Source organism: Ambystoma mexicanum, chromosome 3q (assembly GCF_040938575.1).
Source record: "Ambystoma mexicanum isolate Mex_15411 chromosome 3q, UKY_AmexF1_1, whole genome shotgun sequence".
NCBI classification, from domain to species: Eukaryota; Metazoa; Chordata; class Amphibia; order Caudata; family Ambystomatidae; genus Ambystoma; species Ambystoma mexicanum.
The window spans coordinates 924452386-924473873 of NC_090926.1; the positions used below are offsets into that span (position 1 = coordinate 924452386).

At 47.3% G+C, this 21488-nt stretch overlaps 1 protein-coding gene across 1 annotated transcript in view; it reads right to left on the reverse strand.

Annotated features, from left to right (window-relative positions):
• Nucleotides 1-21488, reverse strand: part of LOC138583119 (ATP-binding cassette sub-family A member 9-like) — a 2601648-nt gene that overhangs the window by 33280 nt on the left and 2546880 nt on the right. Inside the window, exon 38 of the mRNA XM_069655079.1 lies at nucleotides 20385-20440. Coding sequence (XP_069511180.1) covers nucleotides 20385-20440 — 56 coding nt within the window. The remainder of the gene's footprint in view (nucleotides 1-20384; nucleotides 20441-21488) is intronic.

Genomic DNA, 21488 nt, shown 5'->3' on the forward strand with positions numbered 1-21488 from the left:
AAAAATGTTGTTTTCGATATCTGCATGCAGAATTGGACCAGGTGGTCTCTCAAGACTGATTAACTCACATCATTACCATAACCTGCTTGCAATGAAAAATGATTCAAGTATACTGGACCTCTGTCCTCATGAACTCTGGTTCCCTCCTTGCATTAAAACAGAGGGGCATGTGCACATCCTGACATTGCCATTCCAAAGATCATCTATGTACGAGGATTGGGGATGGACCGAGTCCCAGGGATTTTGGTCCCAGGGATTTTGGTCACATAGCCAGTTTACGCAGACATTTGCAATTTTCTAAATTATATAAATATTTTCTGAAATTACTGGATTTCTGTCTACAGTGTTTTTTTGCAGCCTTGCTCAAGACCGTTTGTGGAAAGTGTGTCAATTGTGATACAGTATATATCTTGGCTGGGAGAAGAGCTGACTAATGCCTCTTTTCAATCAGCTGAGATTACATCCATTCAGGTAACAGACACATCTCACAGCGAGTATAATCCAACAGCTCGGAGGCAAAGGGCTCAAGTAACATTTTGAAGGGTCACAGCCTGAACAGGGTTTCTTTATAGGTGATTTAACTAAACATAAATCAACAAATCTCATCAGACACTTGAGGGCTATGGGGTTCAGCGTTTCAATTTTGATGAGTTGTGATATGTAAAAACAAAAGACAGCTAAGCCACTGGAAAAAAGGCGTACACATTAAGTAGGCTATTTAATCAATGGTGACACATTTATATATAACTCGAGCAGGAGGGCATTACTGGTCAGGTAATGCCCCAGGGCATAATTTTGAACGTTTAATGTTAGCCCAGGGCATTACCTGACCAGTAATGCCCCCCCAGCCCCTGCAAGGTTTATATTGCTACTAGTACCACCGGGATGTTAATAGTGTTTTTCTCAAGTTGAGAAACAGCATGGTTGCCATTTCCCAATTTGAGAATAAACTACAAATCACGATCGCCCGCCATGCATCGGGGAGAAGTGAACTACCATTTCCATGGTGGCCATTGCTGTGATGGGGACAATAGTGTACCCGGTGCTGCATGGTAAGTGGGTGTTGGGTGGGGGAATTGGAGATGTGAAAAAGAGGTGTGGGGGAATGGGACGTGGGAGAGCGCACTTACCGGATGCCTGGCGAGAGAAGATGGTGAACGCCATCTCTGAGGAGTCTCAGAGCGGGGTTTTACATTGTGGTAAAGCTATTCTTAGCTTCCTGATTAGCTGGAAGGGCGCAACAGCCCCCACTCTCATTACCGGATATTAATAAATGATATTGTAGTTCACATCATCATTACAAAATACAATAAAAAGGCTACTCGCAGAGTGTAATTAGTATAATTCCTTTACAAAGCACTGGACAGCAGTCACATAGGCCAAAAAGGGGTTCGAGTGATAGAATATTACTTTTTTATATAGCATCTCATGCTGGATTGATCCCATTTCTAAACAAATCAAGGCTTTTGCTCACTCATTTATTGGTATTTATTTTAACAACATCAGAATGACAAAAGAGCTGAATAGCCTGGCTGGGATTTTAACCCCTTATTATGGGCCTGATTCACAGAGTGTTTTCCTTTGGGATTGCACCATTATTAAACGCTTCTCCTTTGGGATTGCACCATTATTAAACGCTTCTGTGAATCGGGCCCTATGTGTTGCAGAAAAGTGCTCAAGCTATCCTAACATCCGTACATGTGGAAACATGTACCATAGAAAGTTGGGCCTCTCCAGACTAGCACTGTAGATTGTTTACAATGCCTTTAATTGAGGGGTTGTGGATGGTGTATGTATATATATATATATATATATCTATTGCACCTTTTTCATCTTCAAAGCCTTGCGTGTCGCAGCCTATGCTTTCCTTTCCCAGTTCCCCTATGCTCAGGCTACTTGCATTGCAAAAAGTGCAGCTTGTGTTGGAGAGAAATGTGTCTGTGCATAGCAACCCAGGGACATGGTTCCATTATTTTGTGCGATTATTAATTAGGTGCATTCGATGACTGCTGAGTTTATTCATTTTTCGTTTTCACGTTAAGATTAGAGAGTTGTATTCTGAGATGACCGTGTTTGCTTTTTTTCATGCACTGCAGAAATATTGGAGTTAGTGGGCTCCGCAAAAAGTGCATGTGCTGTTGCACAACTCTGTGTGTTTACCTGAATCGGAGATCACTGCTAGGAGCACCAGTGACAGTAAAAATGAATGTACTCTCAGTTCAAGGAGGGAACTCACTGTACAATCACTTTCTTCTAAAAAAGAAAATGTATATCTCTCGCAATGTCCTCATTTCTTCAGTCTTTACTAACGTGCATTATTTGTCTCTCACCTGTTCTCCCTCCTTGATTTTTGCCTTTAAATTCTTTATTTGCTATAATTATCAGGACAAAATCTTCGGTGATATGGGAAATTCAACCTTCTGAATCCTCGCCCCCCAAATTGGTTGACAGGCCCCCCTAAAAAGCCTTCATAGGCAGCATACAACCCTCAGATTGAGGTAAACACCCTATAAACTACCTTTTCCATACTACTGGCCTCATTGCAAGTTTGATGGTTCATTTAAAAAGAGATGGTCATCTTTTCAATACTACTTGCCTCCTTGCAAGTTCGATGGTGCATTTAAAAAGAGATGGGAATTTTGTTGCCGCTACATTTTTCCCCCATGAATTACAAGTTTTAACGTGTGGAATTACCATCTGCAGTACATCCACAAATGTTCCCATGATTTTTGCTGCCATAACGTCACTGGTAATCCATTGATAATGCCATGAGACAGTGTGGTGGCAATGGTAATTGACCATGGCAGTAAATAAGAAGACTTAGGGCCTTATTAGGACCCTGGCCGAATGGGTTTAAAGGCACCGGTAGAGCTGCCGCGCTGTTAAACTCATTCCGCCCTATTACGAGTTCCCCTTGCGGGACCCGCTCTGGACGTCTGGTAGGACCAGACGTCCTTTGCGGGTCCCGTGAGGGGACGAGCATGCTAACAACGGGCCCGTCATTAACATGCTCCCCATTCCCATTGAGCACTATGGGGGCTCAAATGGGAATGGGGATGGTCCGGGTTCCCTGAATGGGGAAATACCGGGCCCTCCAAAGTCGGAATGGCCCGGTATTTCCCCATTCAGGGACCACGGACCCGAGTTTAGAGGCAGCCATGCCCTTATTAAAGGCATGGCTGCCACCAAACTCGTAATGAGGCCCTTACTGATGATTGACCACTAAACTAGTCATGCAGCCCTATGTCTTGGGCATTTTTGTGTTTTCCAGGCCCGTAGTATAGACCAACGAGCTAGTATAGTCAGCCATCTTAGTCAGACCTTCCTGTCATACTCCAATTCCTCCACCCCCCCCACTAAAGACACCCAACTGAAATGTTTCTAAAATCTCATTCCAACTATTTTCTCAATGCATGACTTCAATCCTCTGCAACAGTAGCCTATCTTCCCACACTTCCACAGCATATGTACTAGAGTTCCATCAGTGAGCCCACATCATCAATATGTCTGAGGATGGTAGTTCCCTTTTGAACATCTTCTATGGTGTCCAGAATGCAATGTAGCATTTTCAGTTGATAAGCTGACATTCTTGCCAAGGTTTCCGCTCCGATGTTGGATAATGCTTCATAGTTTCAAGTATTTACTGCATGTGCAGTCTTTTCCCTCAGCAACCTTCAGATCCACAAAACTCAGTCATTTGCCTCCAGTCCATACAGCTCATTGCTGCTTGGGTCCACATGATGTAACACACCCAAACTGAGCTCGATACTCTCGCACCACTGCTTGAACCCGAACCGCCACAGAACTGAAACACGGTACGATTGACGAATAACTGCCCCCCTGGGCCCTAGAAACTGGTAAGGTCGCTTATGCATTTTTTCATCCTAAGACATATCCTCTTTGTAGTTAATAATTTGCTTATCACTTCTGTATTCTTACTCAGTGTGCCCCATTCTTCTATCTGTTGCATCTTCTCTGTTCTTTCCACATGGGTGGGTTTTGTGCAATGTTAATTTTGATTTAGTTTTCATGCAGATGCGTTGTTTGATTAAAGTATATATAAAAGTATATATATTTGTATACAACCTTAAGTGGATATTCCCTTTATTTTGGACTGTGGTATTTTGTTGTTTGTCACTACTGGATAACATGCACACCCCTCTTAGAAGCATAGTATTAGATAATGTCTTATCCAAATGAAGACGCTCAGCCTTTTAGGTCTTCTGCATGTTTACGTTTTTTGCTAAGCAGCCAGAGCTCGTCACCTCCTTCTCCCTCTACCCTTACTCTCCATTGCCTTTTTCAAAGGCCACATTCCAATCAGAAATCCATTGACACAGGCTACCACATTCTCTGCTGGAACCCTGTCAATCCATCCAATGTGATGCCTTCCTTCGGTCCACGTTACCACAAAAGGCTAAGGAGGTATATTATATCTCATAACTTTGCCTATTTAACCCCTAGGATTGTGTTGGCTCTTGGTTTTTAGAAGTGTGAGGGCTGAGTCCCTCCCCTTTAATCCATGATGAGTGGGCATCCCGGTGCAGGGACAGGACCGGTACCATTTTGCCTTGTAAAAATGCTTACCCTTTAAATTTAGAGGGTGCTAGGGCATGGCCGTTGGCGTATCCATGCCCCGCTAGCCTGCCCAAAGGCACCTCTCTTCAGTCAGCTTTTCTGTTCAGATGGGATCGGACCTAGCTCATGCAGCGCAGTCATTCTTTCCTGCACAACAGCTTTTTCCCCTGTGTTCTTCCGTCTTTTCTCCACTCTCCAGCGCCCCGCGGCAAATGTCATCTCCAAGCGGGTTCTCCAGGTGCTCACCCTGAGAGAGGTCCTTCCTGGCTTCAGACTCCCATTCGCTCTGTTCAGAGTGTCTGGCGGCTGAACACCAGTGGGATTCTTGCGCAGCGTTTGATGCACTGTCTCCGTGGTTGAAGAACTGGCTAGCGTGGTGAAGGGAAATCTTCTCAAGGTACTGCCGGAGCATGTCAACGCCTTCACTCGACAGAAGTCCAAGAAGCACGTAAGTCATCTTTTTTCCGCTCTACCTCAGCGCAGAGACTCCTTCCCGTGAAGTACTCCGGCTGAGAGGGGTCCCAGGGACTCTGGCTCCCGCGACGCGCCTCAGGCCCCTGGGGCTACCGGTACACCTGAGGGGGGAGGATGGGGCCTATACCTGAAATGACTACTAGGCCTAGGCCTGAGGGCAATAAGTCTACCGGACCCAGGACAGAGTTCATTCACAGTACCGGAATACCTTCTGAGGGCACTAAGGAGCCTAGAGTTAAGGGCTCTACTCTAAGAAAGCAGTCTGAGCATCCCAGAGCGATCTTACCCAAGTATATTGACCAGATAAACGTACATATCAGGGCGTACCCCAGGGAAAAACTCACCATGGTCAATGTGTTCATCTCCCTCAGAGCAGGCCTCACAGCCAGGCAGTCATTCACTTTTAGGGTTTGTGGATTCACAAGAATGGCCTCCTTGGCCATGGTGTATAGCATATCCATTGCCATCCATGCATAGACTAGAGTCTGCGGATTACCACTCGAGGCAAAGTTCTGACTTGCTTGCTGCAACTTATGCACCAACGGCTTCTGCCACTTATACTCCAATGGCAGTGGCAGTGTGTCCCCGACATTTGGCATCTGTGGTGGCATCTGAGGAACAGTTCTTGGACAGTTTTATGTTATTAATGACATCCCGCAGATGACAGGCATATTAAAGAATTTGATCAAGAAGGTGGCTTCTCAGGTTCAGCCGCCAGGGCTTCCTTTAGATCCTCAAAGATTGGATCCAATTCCCCCAACAAATCCTCCACCACATCCACCTCCTCTGCCACCTTAACCTCCTCCGCCACCACCTCTGCAGGCACTGGTTGCAGCTCCAGCATCACAACCAGTGCTTCTGTGCCCACTCAGCCACTGCATAAACCTCTCAGTGTGGATCCAGCATCTGATTCGCAAGGGGCAAAATCTCCCCACAAAGATACGGATGAGGAGGATAAAGAGGACACGTCAAGCTCGGCAAAGGCATTTCATGACTGCATGGCAGGTCTCTTGGAATTTTTAGGGGTACCCGTATCTCTCCAAGAGCAGAAAGAGGCAGGGGTTTTGTCAGAGATATTGTCCCTCCATCAAACAAACTGTTCAGGCATTCCTTTACAAAACGATGTCTGGCTTAAGCCCCACTAACCCTGGTCTACTAACAAGCATTTGGATGCCAGGTTCAGGCACCTCGAAGGTGAAACTATGTTGTTAGCCTTGCCCCACCAGCCACATTTCTCAATTGTAGCCGCTGCCTCCTTTTATTCAAAGCCATCAGCATGGTCTTCTCCCTCATCAACTTAAGCTACAGCCTGACAGGATAACATTCTGGAATCTTTTGGTAGAAAGGTTTATTTAAATGCAGGTCTGCACCTCAGGCAAGCCAATGTGGATGCATTGCTTGCTGAGCCAACCAAAAGCTATGGCGGGAAATAGGAGACTTCCTTACTGCTCTGCCAGTAGAACAGCAAGCCTCCTTTAAAGCAGGTCTATTTGAGGCAAAGGTGATTGCCCAGGATATCCCCAAGGCATCAGTACTGCACATCAATACAGCCAGCAGGGCCATGTGTCTGTCCGCAGATATGAGGAGGTCTGACGTGCAGGACAGGATCTTAGATCTCCTGTTTGAGGGAACCTGCCTGTTCCATTACTCAACAGATGAGGAATGGACTAAAACAAAACAAGCTCCCAGACAGCAAAATCATTGGTGATATTAACCAAGTCGGCACAAAAACAATTTTCAATTTCCCAACAAAAGGTCTGAGCACAGACCCTGTTCCTTTGGATGGGTTGAAGGATTCAGAGGTTTCCAGGGTAGAAGAGCTAGGACCAGACCAATCACCCAGTACAAACCGTAGGAAAAAGCAACATACTGCAACCAAAGGCTTTTTCTCGTCCACCGGCTCAAAAGCCTCAGATCCCAAAAACCAATGAGGCCAGTGTCCTTGTCTACAACACCCCTGCGAGGGGCAGATTAGCCCGGCATGCATTAGTTTGCCGTAACCCCTTTCAAGACCCCGTGGCTCAGATCAGGTAGCCTGTGAGTGGTCCTAGATCTGTCTTAAATAAACCTCTTGCTCCCCATAGAAAAGTTCAAGATGGTGATGCCAGCTCACATAGCCGAGGCTCTCTGTTCGGTAGATTGTATGTATTCCCTGGAACTAAAGGATGTGTATTTGCATGTCCCTATTTGGCCGCCGCACAGGCAAATGTTATGTTTTACGGTAATGGGTCATCACTTTTAACACAAAGTGCTCACGTTGGACTGAAAGCGGCACCTCGGGTGTTCACAAAAAATAATGAAATCATTTCGGAAAGACACTTGGCCTTATTACAAGTTAGCCGGTCCGGATTTAACGGTGCTGGTAAAACCGTATTGGCACCGTTTTTCAAACCGGCTAACTACAGGTTTGTGGCCGTGTGGTGTTACAGCTGCCAGGTCTGACCTGGCGGGCATAACGCCACAGGCCGCTCAAACACAGGCACCATTACCGCATGGTGCCGGTGTTTCCACATCCCCCATTCCCGTGGAGTCCTATGCAGGTGGCTACATGCAGGACATACTTAGCGGCCATAGGGATGTACAGAAACTCTGACCAGCTGCTTCTGTCCTAAGCTAACCCAATAGTAAAAAGGCATTTACATGGCCTTACCAGAATGTATCCACCAGTATCTTATCCACATCCAGTATGGGACCTGAACGTGGTGCTGGCGGCACTGGCCCACAAACCAATGGTGTCTATTGACAAAGTTTGTCATTGTGGAAAACTACTAATTTAGTCCTATAGGACTCTACGGGAATGGGAGTAACGGAATGCTGGCTTCGGAATTACCGGACCACCGGGGCAGTAATGCTCCGATGTTTCCGGCAGGTTCAGGCCAGTAAATACCCACAAGTCCGGCAGCAGCCTGCCGGTTTTACCGGCACAGCTACTGCCAGACTCGTAATTAGGGCCACTGTGTATATCCCTATCTGGATGACTGGCTCATCCGGGCTAGTTCCCCTCTGAGGGTGACATCTTTATGCCACAAACTATTACAAACACTAAGTAACTTAGTGTTTTCCATCAACCTCAAAAAGTCAGAATTAACACCTTCTTAAAATGTAGTGTTTGTGGGGATGAGAGGGGACACAGTCTCAAGCAGTATGTTCCCCACACTGGACATATTCAGGGATATTGTTTCAGCAGTCAATCACTTTTCAATCACAGGAAACGATCAACGTCAACCTGGTGGTACCAGCATCTGCTAGGCCCGCTAGCCTCTTGTGTCCTCACAGTTCCTCTGGCCAGGCTCAAGATGAGGTCAATTCAAATTATTTTAGCCAGTTCATGGGATCAAGAGTCAGGAAATCAATCAGAGAAAGTCTCCATTCCCCGCTTTCTTCTACAAGACCTGTTATGGTGGAAGCAGGAGTTCAATGTTGGGAGAAGGGCTCCCTTCTGTCAGGTCCAGCATACAGCAATAGGCATCACAGATTCCTCCAAGGAGGGCTGGGGAGCAACCCTAGGCATTCACACCATTCATGGGACTGTTAGGCAGAAACCTGTGCAGTCCCCTTAGGGACCACTGCAAAAAGTTTAAGACTGCAGGAGTTAGCAGTAAACCCAATTGGTAGCAGTCTGCACCACCCAGATTTACCTGGTAGCTGTGGCTGAGCAGTCAGACTTCTCTCAAGAAGAGTTAGCCAGTATATAGAGTATACACAATAGGGCTAAAAATACAGTAGCACAAGCAAAAACTGACCAGAGCTTTGGTATAAAAGTATATAATTATTTATTTAAAAACACACTGGCACTAATATGTCAAGCAAGTTCAAACACAGTCACTATAAGTATATACACCTCCCTAGTTAATTATTCGACAAGTCTAAGTTAAGACACCACTTATTTAGCAAAACAGAGGTGAGCACGTAACCGTAGATGGCACTCCAAAAATTTGTTTAAAAAGGGAGAGAAAAGGCAGAATAGGAAAATAACACAGTACCAACACTTTTAAGAAACCACAGCAAGTCAAGAAAGGCAGGGTCTACTGTAGAGCAAAACGTTCATAGGCCAGGCCCACTCTTGGAAAGCAAAGCGGAATGTGCCCAAAATCCCACAGTGGAAATGCACTCAAAGTCTTTGCAGAAAAGTCAAAAAGAGGTTGGATCAAGTCAGAAAGATAATGTTAGCAGGTCCAAGGTCACCCCAGGATAGAGAGTCAAGGATTTACGGGACCCCTCGGACAGTCTGTTGCAAGGGAGACCAGGCGGGACACAGTACCTGAAATGGTGAGAAAGCTCCAGCGGGGGCAGTTGTTCCTGGCAGCGGGTGCAAGTCGAAGCTTCGTCCAAGGGAAGAGAGGATCTCGACGTGGAGGAAAGCTGGAGGTCGTTGCACTGCCAGGGAAGAAACCAGCGCAGAGTTTCCCGGTTAAAAGGTACTACCCTTTTCTCCAGCATTGGATCTTTCATGGATTCACATGCTTAGAATATTCCCCGTCGTCGGACCGGGACCCCTCGGTACACATATATAGCCTAGTTTCAAAGGAAAGACTTTCGACACTTTTGTGTCCTATCTACGTCCTTCTAGGACCCGCCTACGCATGCTCCGCAGGCCGTGCTAGTATAAGAGGCCCGCCCCTGCGGCTCTCCTTCAGATTTCAACCGTCTCCAAAGTAGTGGGATCTCCTCGTGTTGTCCTATTGTTTTGTACTAGGTTGCGTCATTGGATTTCGAGTAATAATGTCCTCTGTGTCAGGTAAAGTGCTGTTCCGTCCATGCGCGACATGCGGCTTAAAAAAGGTTTACGAGGGGGACGGACATATGGACTGCATATATTGCCTCCACCCTCACCATTCGGCGGATACCTGCGACATATGCAAGGGGTTTTCTCAAAAAACCCTCAAAGACCGGAACCCACGCCTGGTGGCATGGCTGAATGATGGAGCGGGGGAATACCCCCCCTCGGAGGTGGGCTCCACACAGTCGGCGAAAACATCGCGCCGAGCGGCCTCGTCGGAAACGCAGGCGAAGAAATCTAGACCGTCGGAAAAAGAGTCGTCTGGAAGTCACTCCAGTAGAGATTCCTCGGCAAAGAAATCATCCTCATCAAAAAAGCATGAGAAGGAAAGGAAATCCTCCTCTGGCGATCATCACAGATCGACCGCGAGTCGAGTAAAAGCGGGCACAGTGTGGAGAAGGCGGGACCGCCAAAACCACCTGCGAAGTCTTCGTCGTCGACGGCGGTCCAGTCATCGACTGCCTCCCTACCACTTGCACAGGGGGCATCCACTGTCCGGTCGACAATGGCGTCGACGAGGGCCTCCGTTACACCGGTATCTGCCCCTCTCCTCAATCCTCAATCGGTTTTGTCGTTGGATATTCTGTCCACGCTTCAGTCCTTGTTGCAGTCGTTGAACCAGCGACTACCCCAGGCAAGCCTGCCACAGTCACTCGTCGCCGAGCCGGGCCCGTCCCGTCAACCGACGCACCCACGCACGCCAATCTCAACACTGGCACAGGAGGAAGGTGAGCTGCCAGATTCGGAGTCCGACAGTGGGGCCATGTCGGATATCTCATTATCCCCCTCCAGGGATCCTACCTGGGAGTCAGAGGCGGTGTTGGAAAACCCCAGAAGCCCAGCTCACCCGTTCCCTCCGGACGACATCACGTCATTCCATTCTATGATGGAGAAGGCATGCAAAGAATTTGGTCTGTCCCAAGAAGAACAGAAAAAGGATTGTTTTTTGTTCGACCACATGGGCAAGAGAAGGAGGTCGGTGTTCTCGATACCAATACTGGACCATGTATGGAAAGAGGGGTTGCAGACAATGAGTCACCCATTCTCAGAACCAGCAGTGAAAGGACGCCTAGAAAGAAAAGTTTAAGGCTCCAGAGTCTACCCCCTAGTGTTTATCCTCCCAACCAACACCGGACTCGGTGGTGTCGGCGGCAGCAGCGAGGAAGGCAAAGCACAAGTGCACAACTCCTCCCGAGAACGAGGCGAGACGCCAAGATGCCTTTGGAAAGAAAGTGCTCTCTGTGGGAGCGACCACAGTAAAGGCCGCAAACTCTCTGGCAATTGTGGCCAGCTACGATAGGGAGATGTGGCACAGATTAGCTCCGCTGCTTGATCATCTTCCAGAAGAACAGAGGAAGGTGGCGATGCTACTGGTCCGAGAGGTTGAGGAAGCCTCAAATCACGCACTAAACATTGCGGTGGATCTCGCTGAGTCAGGCTTCAAGCAAGTCAACAATGGGGTGGTATTGCGTCGACAGTCATGGCTTAAGTGTACCTACTTCAGGCCAGAAGTGCAATACAAGGTCTTAGATATGCCCTTTGAGGGAGACCTTCTTTTCGGCGAGAAGGTGGACGAGGCCCTAAAAGGGATGAAAGAAGATTCGGACACGGCACGTTCATTGGGTGCCCTCCAGAGTGGCAGAAGTTACAAGTCTTTTCGTCCCTTTAGAGGGGCTTCAGGTAATTCAAGATTCTCTTCTGGAGACAGATCCTTTGCCAGATCGGTTTACCCCTCCCAGGGATACCGACGTGCCTCACAATCGGCTAACCGTCGACGAAACTTCCAGTCTTCCAGAAAACGACCATCATACCCATCGTCGTCGAGAGACAAGCAAAATAAAGATCAGCAGTGACATACCACACACCGTTCTGGGGGGAAGAGTCTCAGCATATGTTGACGAATGGGAAAGGAGAACGACGGACCAATGGGTGTTAGACACCATAAGAAACGGACACTCTCTGCAATTCAAACACAACCCTCCGCAAATTCCACCTGCGTTCACCGCTCAGTCCCATATGAAGGTACTGCAACAAGAGGTTACACTCATGTTAGCGAAGGGCGTGATAGAATTAGTTCCAACATCACAGAGAGGTCAAGGAGTCTACTCAAGATACTTTGTCGTAAAAAAGCCGAACGGCAAATGGCGTCCCATTCTAGACTTACGTGATCTCAACAAGTCCTTAAAGAGCCTAAAATTCAAGATGCTCACTCTGCAGGAAGTGATCCGCGCAGTTCAAAAGGGAGATTTCCTGGCGTCCCTGGATTTACAGGACGCGTATTTCCATATTCCAATGTGTCGGAAACACAGGAAATTCCTACTTTTTGTAATAGGGCGAACTCACTACCAATTCACGGTTATTCCTTTCGGGCTCAAGACCTCCCCCAGAACCTTCACAAAATGCCTGGCTCCAGTGGCTGCCTGGCTAAGGAAGCAAAGCCACCATGTATACCCATACCTCGACAACTGGCTGGTAAGGGGATCCTCCCCAGCGTCGACCAACACAAGTCTGCAAGCCACCAGGCAGCTTCTACAACGACTAGGAATCGCCATAAACTTCGAGAAATCCTCTCTGCGGCCATCAAGAACGCTGGTATTCTTGGGGGCACAGTTCGAGACTCAGTTAGGGCTGGTGAAACCTTCCCTCGACAGGACCTCAAGACTCATTCAACAAGCGGCCCGGCTACGACGAAACACCAGGATCTCAGTGAGAAAGTATGTTTCGGTCCTGGGGGCCATGGCATCCTGCATCCATCTGGTGAGAAACTGTCGACTATTCATGAGGCCAGTCCAAGAATTCCTCGCGGACCGATGGACACAGGCTCAGGGATCGTGGTCGGACAGGATAACCGTCGACGACGACAAGCTACGTCGGACCCTCCAGTGGTGGCAGAGTTCCCACAATCTGAGCAACGGTGTGCCCCTACAGGAGCCGGAGTTTCAGAGCACCATAGTTACGGATGCGTCCCTAACCGGATGGGGAGCGCACATGGGTGCTCTCCAAACGCAAGGTCGCTGGTCTCCAACGGAGTCACTCCTACACATAAACGTACTGGAACTCAGAGCGGTACGATGGGCTTTGAAGGCGTTCCTACCACACATCAAGAGTTCGCGAGTGCGAATACTGACCGACAATACAACAGCCATGTTTTATCTGAGGAAACAAGGAGGGACACGATCGAGGACCCTTTCCATAGAAGCCCAGAAAACATGGCATTGGGCATCGAAACACGAAATTTCCCTTGTGGCTCATCACCTTCCAGGAGTGAGGAACGGCCAAGCCGACTCCCTCAGCAGAAGCATGGCCCAGATACACGAGTGGGAAGTGGACACGGGTCACTTGAGGAAAGTGTTCGAGAAATGGGGTCACCCCCCTCTGGACGCCTTCGCGACCAAAGACAACAAGAAATGCAAGCAATTTGCAAGCAGATTGCCCCAAGAGGGATCGGTGGGGGAGGCGTTCTCCTTCCCATGGATGGACATGTTCCTCTATGCTTTCCCCCCGTTTCCCCTCATACGGAAAACAATACAGTGGATACGCAGATACAATTGCCGGGTGATTCTAGTGACACCATACTGGCCGAGGCAACCGTGGTTCTCAGACCTCCTCCATCTATCGCTGGAACATCCCATAGCGTTTCCGAAAGTCCTGTACCTTCTATCCCGGGACAGAGGCACGGTGTGGCATCACGACCCGGACAGTCTCAACCTTACGTCCTGGCTCCTGACTTCCCGGAGTTCGGCGCCTTAGACATTTCAGAGGATTGCCAAAAAATTCTACAGGCGGCTAGAGCCCATTCTACTAACAAATCTTACTCCTATAAGTGGCGGAGATTCTGTGAATGGTGTAGAGGACAACGGGGCCTACAACCATTGTTGGTGACGCCGGAACAAGTTCTACCTTACCTGCTCCTCTTGGCAGAAAAGGGATTGTCCCCCTCGTCGATAAAGGTACACCTGGCAGCCATCTCCAGGTTCACAAGGAAGAGGCAGTCATCTCCTCTATTCAGTGACAGACTGGTAAAACACTTCATGCGGGGTTTATTTCGAGCCTTTCCCCCGGTGAAACGTTTTCCCCCCACGTGGAGCCGCAACACAGTGTTGGCAGGCTTCATGAAACCGCCTTTCGAGCCTATGGCCACGTCCGACATAAAATTCATTTCGTGGAAGTTGGCATTCCTGATAGCTATCACATCAGCCAGACGTATCTCGGAACTACAAGCGCTGGTCGTGGACCCGCCCTACCTAAGATTCTTTAAGGACAAGGTAGTCCTGGCAAATAACCCTATGTTCGTCCCGAAGGTATACCACAAACACTCATCCGTGGTTCTGCCATCCCATCATCGGCAGCAGAAAAAACTCTTCATACCCTGGACGTTAAGAGGGCCCTGAAATTCTACCTACATCGTACACAAGACATCAGGGCTACTCGGCAACTGTTTGTCGCATATGGTCCGTCGACGAGAGGAAAAGCAATCTCTAAACAGGGACTGGTTAGATGGGTCTCGTCGACAATTGCTTTTTGTCACTCTAAGGCCGGAAGGCCACTGCAAGGACATCCTAGAGCTCATTCTACAAGGTCGATGTCCTCCTCAACAGCGTTATGGGCTGGGATTCCGCTGACGGACATATGCCAAGCGGCGGCATGGTCAGTGCCCCACACGTTTACCCGCCACTACTGCCTTGCCAGGCAGCATGCAGACGAGGTGCAGATGGGAAGAGCTGTCCTGCGCCATTTGTTTCAGTAAGGTAAGCTCTTCCCTGTGGAGATTCGGTTATCTACCCTCTTAAGGGCGATATACTTTATGTGGGCAATGTTATATGACTTAACTTATCCCTACGGGAGATATGCATTGTGTAGTAGGGTGAGGATATATATTGTTACATTACATTCTCACCGCCGTCTCAAGCGTTACTGCTATACAATCTATTCTAAGCATGTGAATCCATGAAAGATCCAATGCTGGAGAAGGGAATAGTTTCTTACCTGTAACTCCATTTCTCCAGCATTGGTATCTTTCATGGATTCACATGCGCCCGCCAACCTCCCCGTATGTAATGTATGTGATAAATTTAACCCTTCCTACTTTGGAGGGGCCGAAATCTGAAGGGGAGCCGCGGGGGCGGGCCTCTTATACTAGCACGGCCTGCGGAGCATGCGTAGGCGGGTCCTAGAAGGACGTAGATAGGACACAAAAGTGTCAAAAGTTTTTCCTTTGAAAAAGGCTATATATGTGTACCGAGGGGAGGGGTCCCGGTCTGACGACGGGGAATATTCTAAGCATGTGAATCCATGAAAGATACCAATGCTGGAGAAATGGAGTTACAGGTAAGAAACTATTCCCTTATTCGCGGTAGTGGTGAAGCGTGGTTATCCGGCCGCCTGGGTGCTGGGCACGGGCGATTCGGCCACGAGACAATCCAGGAAGGTGAAAAAGGCAAACTGTTTGGTCCCACCAGCTCAAAGGGAAGAAGGCTCTCCTGGAAGAAGATCTCCTCTGTTGTCGGGAAAGTGGTGAGTTTCGTACAGCAGGGCTCCACCGGTGGTGTCGTCGTTGTAGATGGCTCAGCTTCTCCCCTCTTCGGATTCTTTAGGTCCTGTGGCGACTTCTGAAGTTTGAGTCCCCAAAGCCCTGCTTTTATGCAGCAAAACCCCCATTCATCAGCCTAGCTGTCACTCAAACATGCTAAGTGGTGAGCCGGGTGGCTCACCACTGGGCCAATCACACAAGAGTGCGACTTGAGTTGCCAAGGCAACTCAGTCCAGGGTGCCTAATCCCCCTCCCACACATCCTGTTGACCCCAGACAGAGTGGCACCATTTGGAGGGCTTCTGTGGAGAAGCCCGCCAAAAAGTGGAACAAAGGGCTCGACTTGGGTTAGAGCTTCAAAGGCGAACACAAACGCCATTTTAAAAACGAGTCCTGGCAAAAAGACCCAACCGGGGAATAAATATTAAATAAATAACCCGGCGGTATCTTTAACATTGCACCAAAAAGTGGTGCGTTTAAAATGAATGGGAAAATCCCATAGGAATATATTCCGGTGGAATATTTCACATGGTATCCACTGCCACCAGCCAGAAACTCGACAAGGGGGGGGACTGGACAGTGCCCCCTTGGAAAACGGACCCAGGGGCAATCGAATTACCCCTACCAGTACTTCCACAAGATGATGGTTTGTACTGGTTTTGTTCACAATTTAAGACTAGTAAAGCCAATGGTGACTTTACATGCCCTGGGAGACAGTAGTCAGTCCCAGGGTATGGAATCTATGTTTGGGGGTCACTATGACACCCCTGTGTTACTGCACTGAGGGTGCAGTGTAACACACATACCAAAACACATGAAGCCCTATGGAGTAAAAGACCCCATAGCCCATAAAGCACATTTCATAGTCAAAGGACATTCTCAAATCATGCCTAAGAGTGGGAGAAAAAGAGTCTCACTCTTAGCAGGAGAAAAAAATAAACTCCAAAAATCCAGCAAAGCTGCTGGGGGACTCACTAGGTTTGGGAAATTAGCCTTTACAGAGAATCCTCCCTAACAGGGACATATGACGTTCAGGAGAAAAGGTTTCACATGCACTAGAACTGTTAGCGATTTAATTAGCTCTAAAAGTGTTCTGTCTCATAACCAACAAAGCGGTCCTCATCAGGACAGACAGCTCCACAGCGATGCATTACATACACAAGCGGGATGGTACCAGGTCTCCTCTCCTCTGCAAACTAGCAGTAGACACATGGGACTGGGCGGTGAGCTACAGCATTCACCTTCAGATTGTTCATCTTCCAGGGGAGCAGGACACAGAAGCACACAGGCTAAAGAGACTGGGCTCCACATCCTACAAGTGGGAGCTCAAGTGTGCAGTCCTCAACAAGATTTTTAAATTCTGGGGGCCCCTCTACGCCTCATGGGCAGGGCGCGAGATCCCTGGGCGATGCATTCCATATTCCCTGGAACGGGATGAAGTGTATCTGCTGATCCAGAAGGTCCTTCACAAACTCAGGGACTCTGAATTGTGCTGAGATATTAATAGTCCTACTTTGGCCAACAAGAGTTTGGTTCTCAGATCTCCTGCAGTTAGCCGACCAACAGCCTATACAGTTACAGACGGAGCATTTTCACCTATTAACCCAACAGAACGGGGCAGTGATTCATCCAACTCTGGACAGGTTAGCCATCAGTGCTTGGTTGCTCAGGAGTTAACATTAGGTCACCTGGGCTTTAGCAGCAAAACTTGCAAATAATTCAGCAAGCCAGAAAACCATCTACCAGTACACAATACAAAGGTAAATGGTCTAGGTGTTACTACCGGGCTAAAACAACAATATCGACCCATTGCAGTGTTCCTTGGACAATGTTTTGCCTTTTTCATCTCACCTGGCCGAGTCAGACATGCAGGTGGCTACATGCAGGACATACTTAGCGGCCATAGGGATGTACAGAAACTCTGACCAGCTGCTTCTATCGTCAGCTAACCCAATAGTAAAAAGGCATCTACAACGCCTTGCCAGAATGTATCCACCAGTATCTTGTCCACATCCAGTATGGGACCTGAACATGGTGCTGGCGGCATTGGCCCACAAACCAATCGAGCCAATGGTGTCTATTTACAAAGTTTGTCACGTGGAAAACTACTAATTTAGTGACCCTTGTGTCTGCTTGCAGGGTCAGCAGGTTCCAAACATTAGCGGCTAAAGAGCCATACACTGTTTCTCATAGAGACAAGGTGGGGCTTCGAACCCACCCAGGTTTTCTTCCTAAAGTGGTTTCAGCTTTCCATCTAAATCACACAGAAGTCAATTCATCACACATCCAGCCCAGCTGGCCAGTGCTCTGGAGCTTCGTTAAGGCAATGTGTGTGGGCTTCTCCAGGATAAATTCTCTCATGCACTTTTTATGCACTCCTTACCCCCTCAATCCCTTGATTTCTTTCTCAAACATCTCTGCGTCTGCACCTTTTTTGCCTCCTTGCAGCTCCCACCCCCATAGGGCTCAATGGGAATGGGGAAGGCACTAATAACAGGCCTGCAAATAGCGTGCCCGTTATTTGCTCCCTGGTCCCCTAACGGGACCCGCTAAGGACGTCTGGTCTGACCAAACGTTTTCGGCAGGTCCCGCTAAGGAACCTCGGAATAGGGCGGTAAGGGGTTACCGGCATCGGCATCCTTACCGGTGCCGGTAACCCCTTATTGCCCACCTCGGAATGACCCCCATTGTCTGTTAGTAACAACACCTTAAAGATACAGTAAACAACTGGACACCACAATACAAGGTCACTTTGATATAAATCTATTGTATATGGAGACCTCTGGAGCCACAGGCAAGTCCATAAGTACTTTATTTAAGATACATCCAGTAAGCCCATGAGCTGTTAAGGGGAAGACCCACCAGTTACCTCTCTCCAAATGTCCGGCTGTGTAACACTCGGTTGGGCAATCTGATGTTTATACACATAAATATTCTACACATGACATCACTCACTCTGACATCATTCCCACTCGGCATTCACACCTGGGGAAGGGCCATTAATCAGGTGTATGGAGCAGCGGGTGAGAATATACCTTCTATGCCCACAGTTCCAGCCACCTGAGGCCCTTCCCTGGTTGCCGCCATGTATTTGTTTTGTGCTGGGAGGCAACAGGGCGAATTCAAAGTTATGGAATAAGTGCTTATGCCAGAATCATCAATTTCTAAACAGTTATAGGCTTGGCTGACATCCAATACATAACAGTTCTAGCTCCCTGAGATTACTGATATTAAGGGACCACTGTATTGCCTTTGATACTGCCCCCTCTGCCCTAATTAGAAAGGGTTTACAGTGCCTATGGTGCCTCAGATATGAAATCTTCAAAGGATGCACCTTCTACAGACCCTCTGACAGCACTCTAAATAATAATTGGAATGCATTGTATTTTCCATGTTTAACACACATTTTTGATTTGCTTAATCACTTGTACAAATCATTTGAATTATATTCCTGAATTCAATTCAGATTCACAATAGAATAATCAAACCATTGCCCAAATTCAAATGGATCTACCCTCTAATTGGCCTCAATGTAACCCATAAACTCCCTCCTTTTCATTAAACTAATCCCACATCACTTCTAAATCAGTCTAGCAAGGTTCTCTCTAGTGTTTCTTTGTGGCACATGGTAAGCTGATTCCACCCAGTTCCTGCCTGTTCAACAGTGTTAGCTTACGTGCTTCTCCTTTAATGAATAGAGATGACAAACTAACATCAAATTAGTCTGTGGTATTCGGGAGGGGTCGCTTTATCACCCCTCCCTCCTAGCATATGGGAGATACCGTGGACCCCGTTTTAAAAAAGAAATCAGTATACAAAATCCTTTACTGCAGATACATTTCTGCGGTAAAGTGACCCTCTCCCAATTTCAAAGGTGCTGGCTATGGCATCTAACCGTTGTGACTTCCGGGGGGCAAAAGCTCAAATTTGTGCATGTTTTCGATGCTAACCTATCAGAATAGCAACTTATTGACTACAAAAATAACACTTCTCTTCCAGGTACACCACTGGCCTGAAGTGAAGTGGACCAGGCCCTCAAACAGGCTCCCTCTCCATGATCATGTTTAATATCTGTAATATACACGTTGCTGCCCTTCAAAGACTATGCGCTTCATTCTAAGTATGCCAGTCTGGAAACAACGGTGCGGGTAAGCTTACCGGCACCGTTGTTTCCGAACTGGCATACTACAGGTCTGCCTGCCGGAGCCGCTGTGCCCGACAGGTCGGACCCTGCAGGGCACCGCGGCCACGGTAGGCAGATCGTCACGTAAGCACCGGCACCTTTAACAACAGTCGGTGAGGAATTACAATTTTCCGGCGCCTGACTTTCCGGGCCACTGGGGTTGTAATCCCCCTGTGGCATCGGGAAGTCAGGCACCAGTAAATCGTTCCGAGTCTTACCGCCGGACTCGGAATGAGGCCATATGCCTCCAACAGGGCATTTTGATATGTTATGTTAATTACACATGTACCGCGCACGTTCACCCGAAGGCATCTTGGCACTTCGGTGAGCTGATATGCCAACTTCCAACTCTAGAAAAAAGGCAGATGGGACAGACACTTCATGAGGCAAACACCTGTGCTGTCGGCCAAGAAGTCACTATACATCACTACATCAGTCTTGTCTCATTTTTGCACATATAACGCCTGACCATTGGATGATATTTTCAGTACTCCGTCTAAAACAAACTCTACTGACCTATCTACTAAGACTATGCCCATCCCTATAGACCTCAATATTGCTACCCGTTTGCAACCTATGTCACTCCACTCATGCTTTCAGTCAACAAAGTTCATAGTGCGCACTTCAAAAATCTATAAACAAAAATAAATAGAGTGTAGGGACAATGTGAAATGTTCATCCACAAGGTTTTGGAGAATAAACTGATCCTGCCTCGAAACAAGAATAACAACGCAAAAACATTTGGACAGAGACTGTCATTTCCTCCAGTGAGAGTCCAGGCCTAAAGTTGTGAATGACAGCGATCACCCCAGTTTAGCAAAAGTTAGTTTCATACTGTACCTGTTCTAGGGTGGACTGAGAAAAGCTGTACTCCTCCAGATTAAATGTCCGCTTAACTTTATGAAAAAGAAGCATCAAGAAAAAAAAGACGTGTGTTACAAAGGGACCACACAAAGTGAACCTTGCAACTGTTGCAGTTTGATTTAACACAATACTTTGGCACACAGACTGTCTACACACCAGGGCACAATTCTCTGAGCTGAATGACAAGCCCCTGATCATCTGTTTCTTACTGAAGCATAGGGAAACTGCTAAATACAATCACATGCTTGATGTTCTATAAAGTCTTAAAATGCATGTCATTCACAATTTATATTCCCAAAGACCTGAAGGATGGTTTAATTCAATAATACATAGACAGTATGTAATACCACAGCCATGCTCTATGTCAAACACAGAAAGTGGAGCCTCAACCCAAACATTCAATGCCCATATGTATTTTAAACATTTTAATATCTATGTTTGAAAAGCATTTTCTTATCCCAATATATTTCAAATTGTACTAGGAATTGGTTTTATACCAAAACACAGTCAAGGACATGTCAAGCAAAAAAAGAAAATGGAGAGAACCATCCAGTGAACTATGCTGTGGATATGGCACCTCAAGTCAATCGATTTAACAATGTGCAGATTGTGCGGCTATTGAGGATTTCCTCCCAGCAAGAAGGCAGAAGGAGAAGCTGCAAGTTCTGTAAGTTCTGTATACATTTACACACTTAGGATCGCATTCTCAAAGCATCTTACTGATGAGCACACGAGAGAGCTGTGTTTGTTGAAAGGCTATGACGGATGCTGGTTTATTTTTACATAATCACATTACTACTTTAAGATTATGACATTCTGTGCAGCTATTGTTCACCACCATTGAAGAAAAAAAAGGGGGGGTTCATTATTCAGATTTTGCGTGGCTCAGAACTTCGCCTTGTTACTATCTTTGGGGAAAAATTCCTAATTGAAGGACCTTTGTGAAGGACCTGGATTATGAATACAGTTATTTGCTTAAAGTTTAATCTCTGAGATACTTCTCTATATTGGTGAAAAAAAACAGACATCACTGTATGTTGTACTTAATACTCATTTGAATTGTAGCTTGAAGACAAAGAC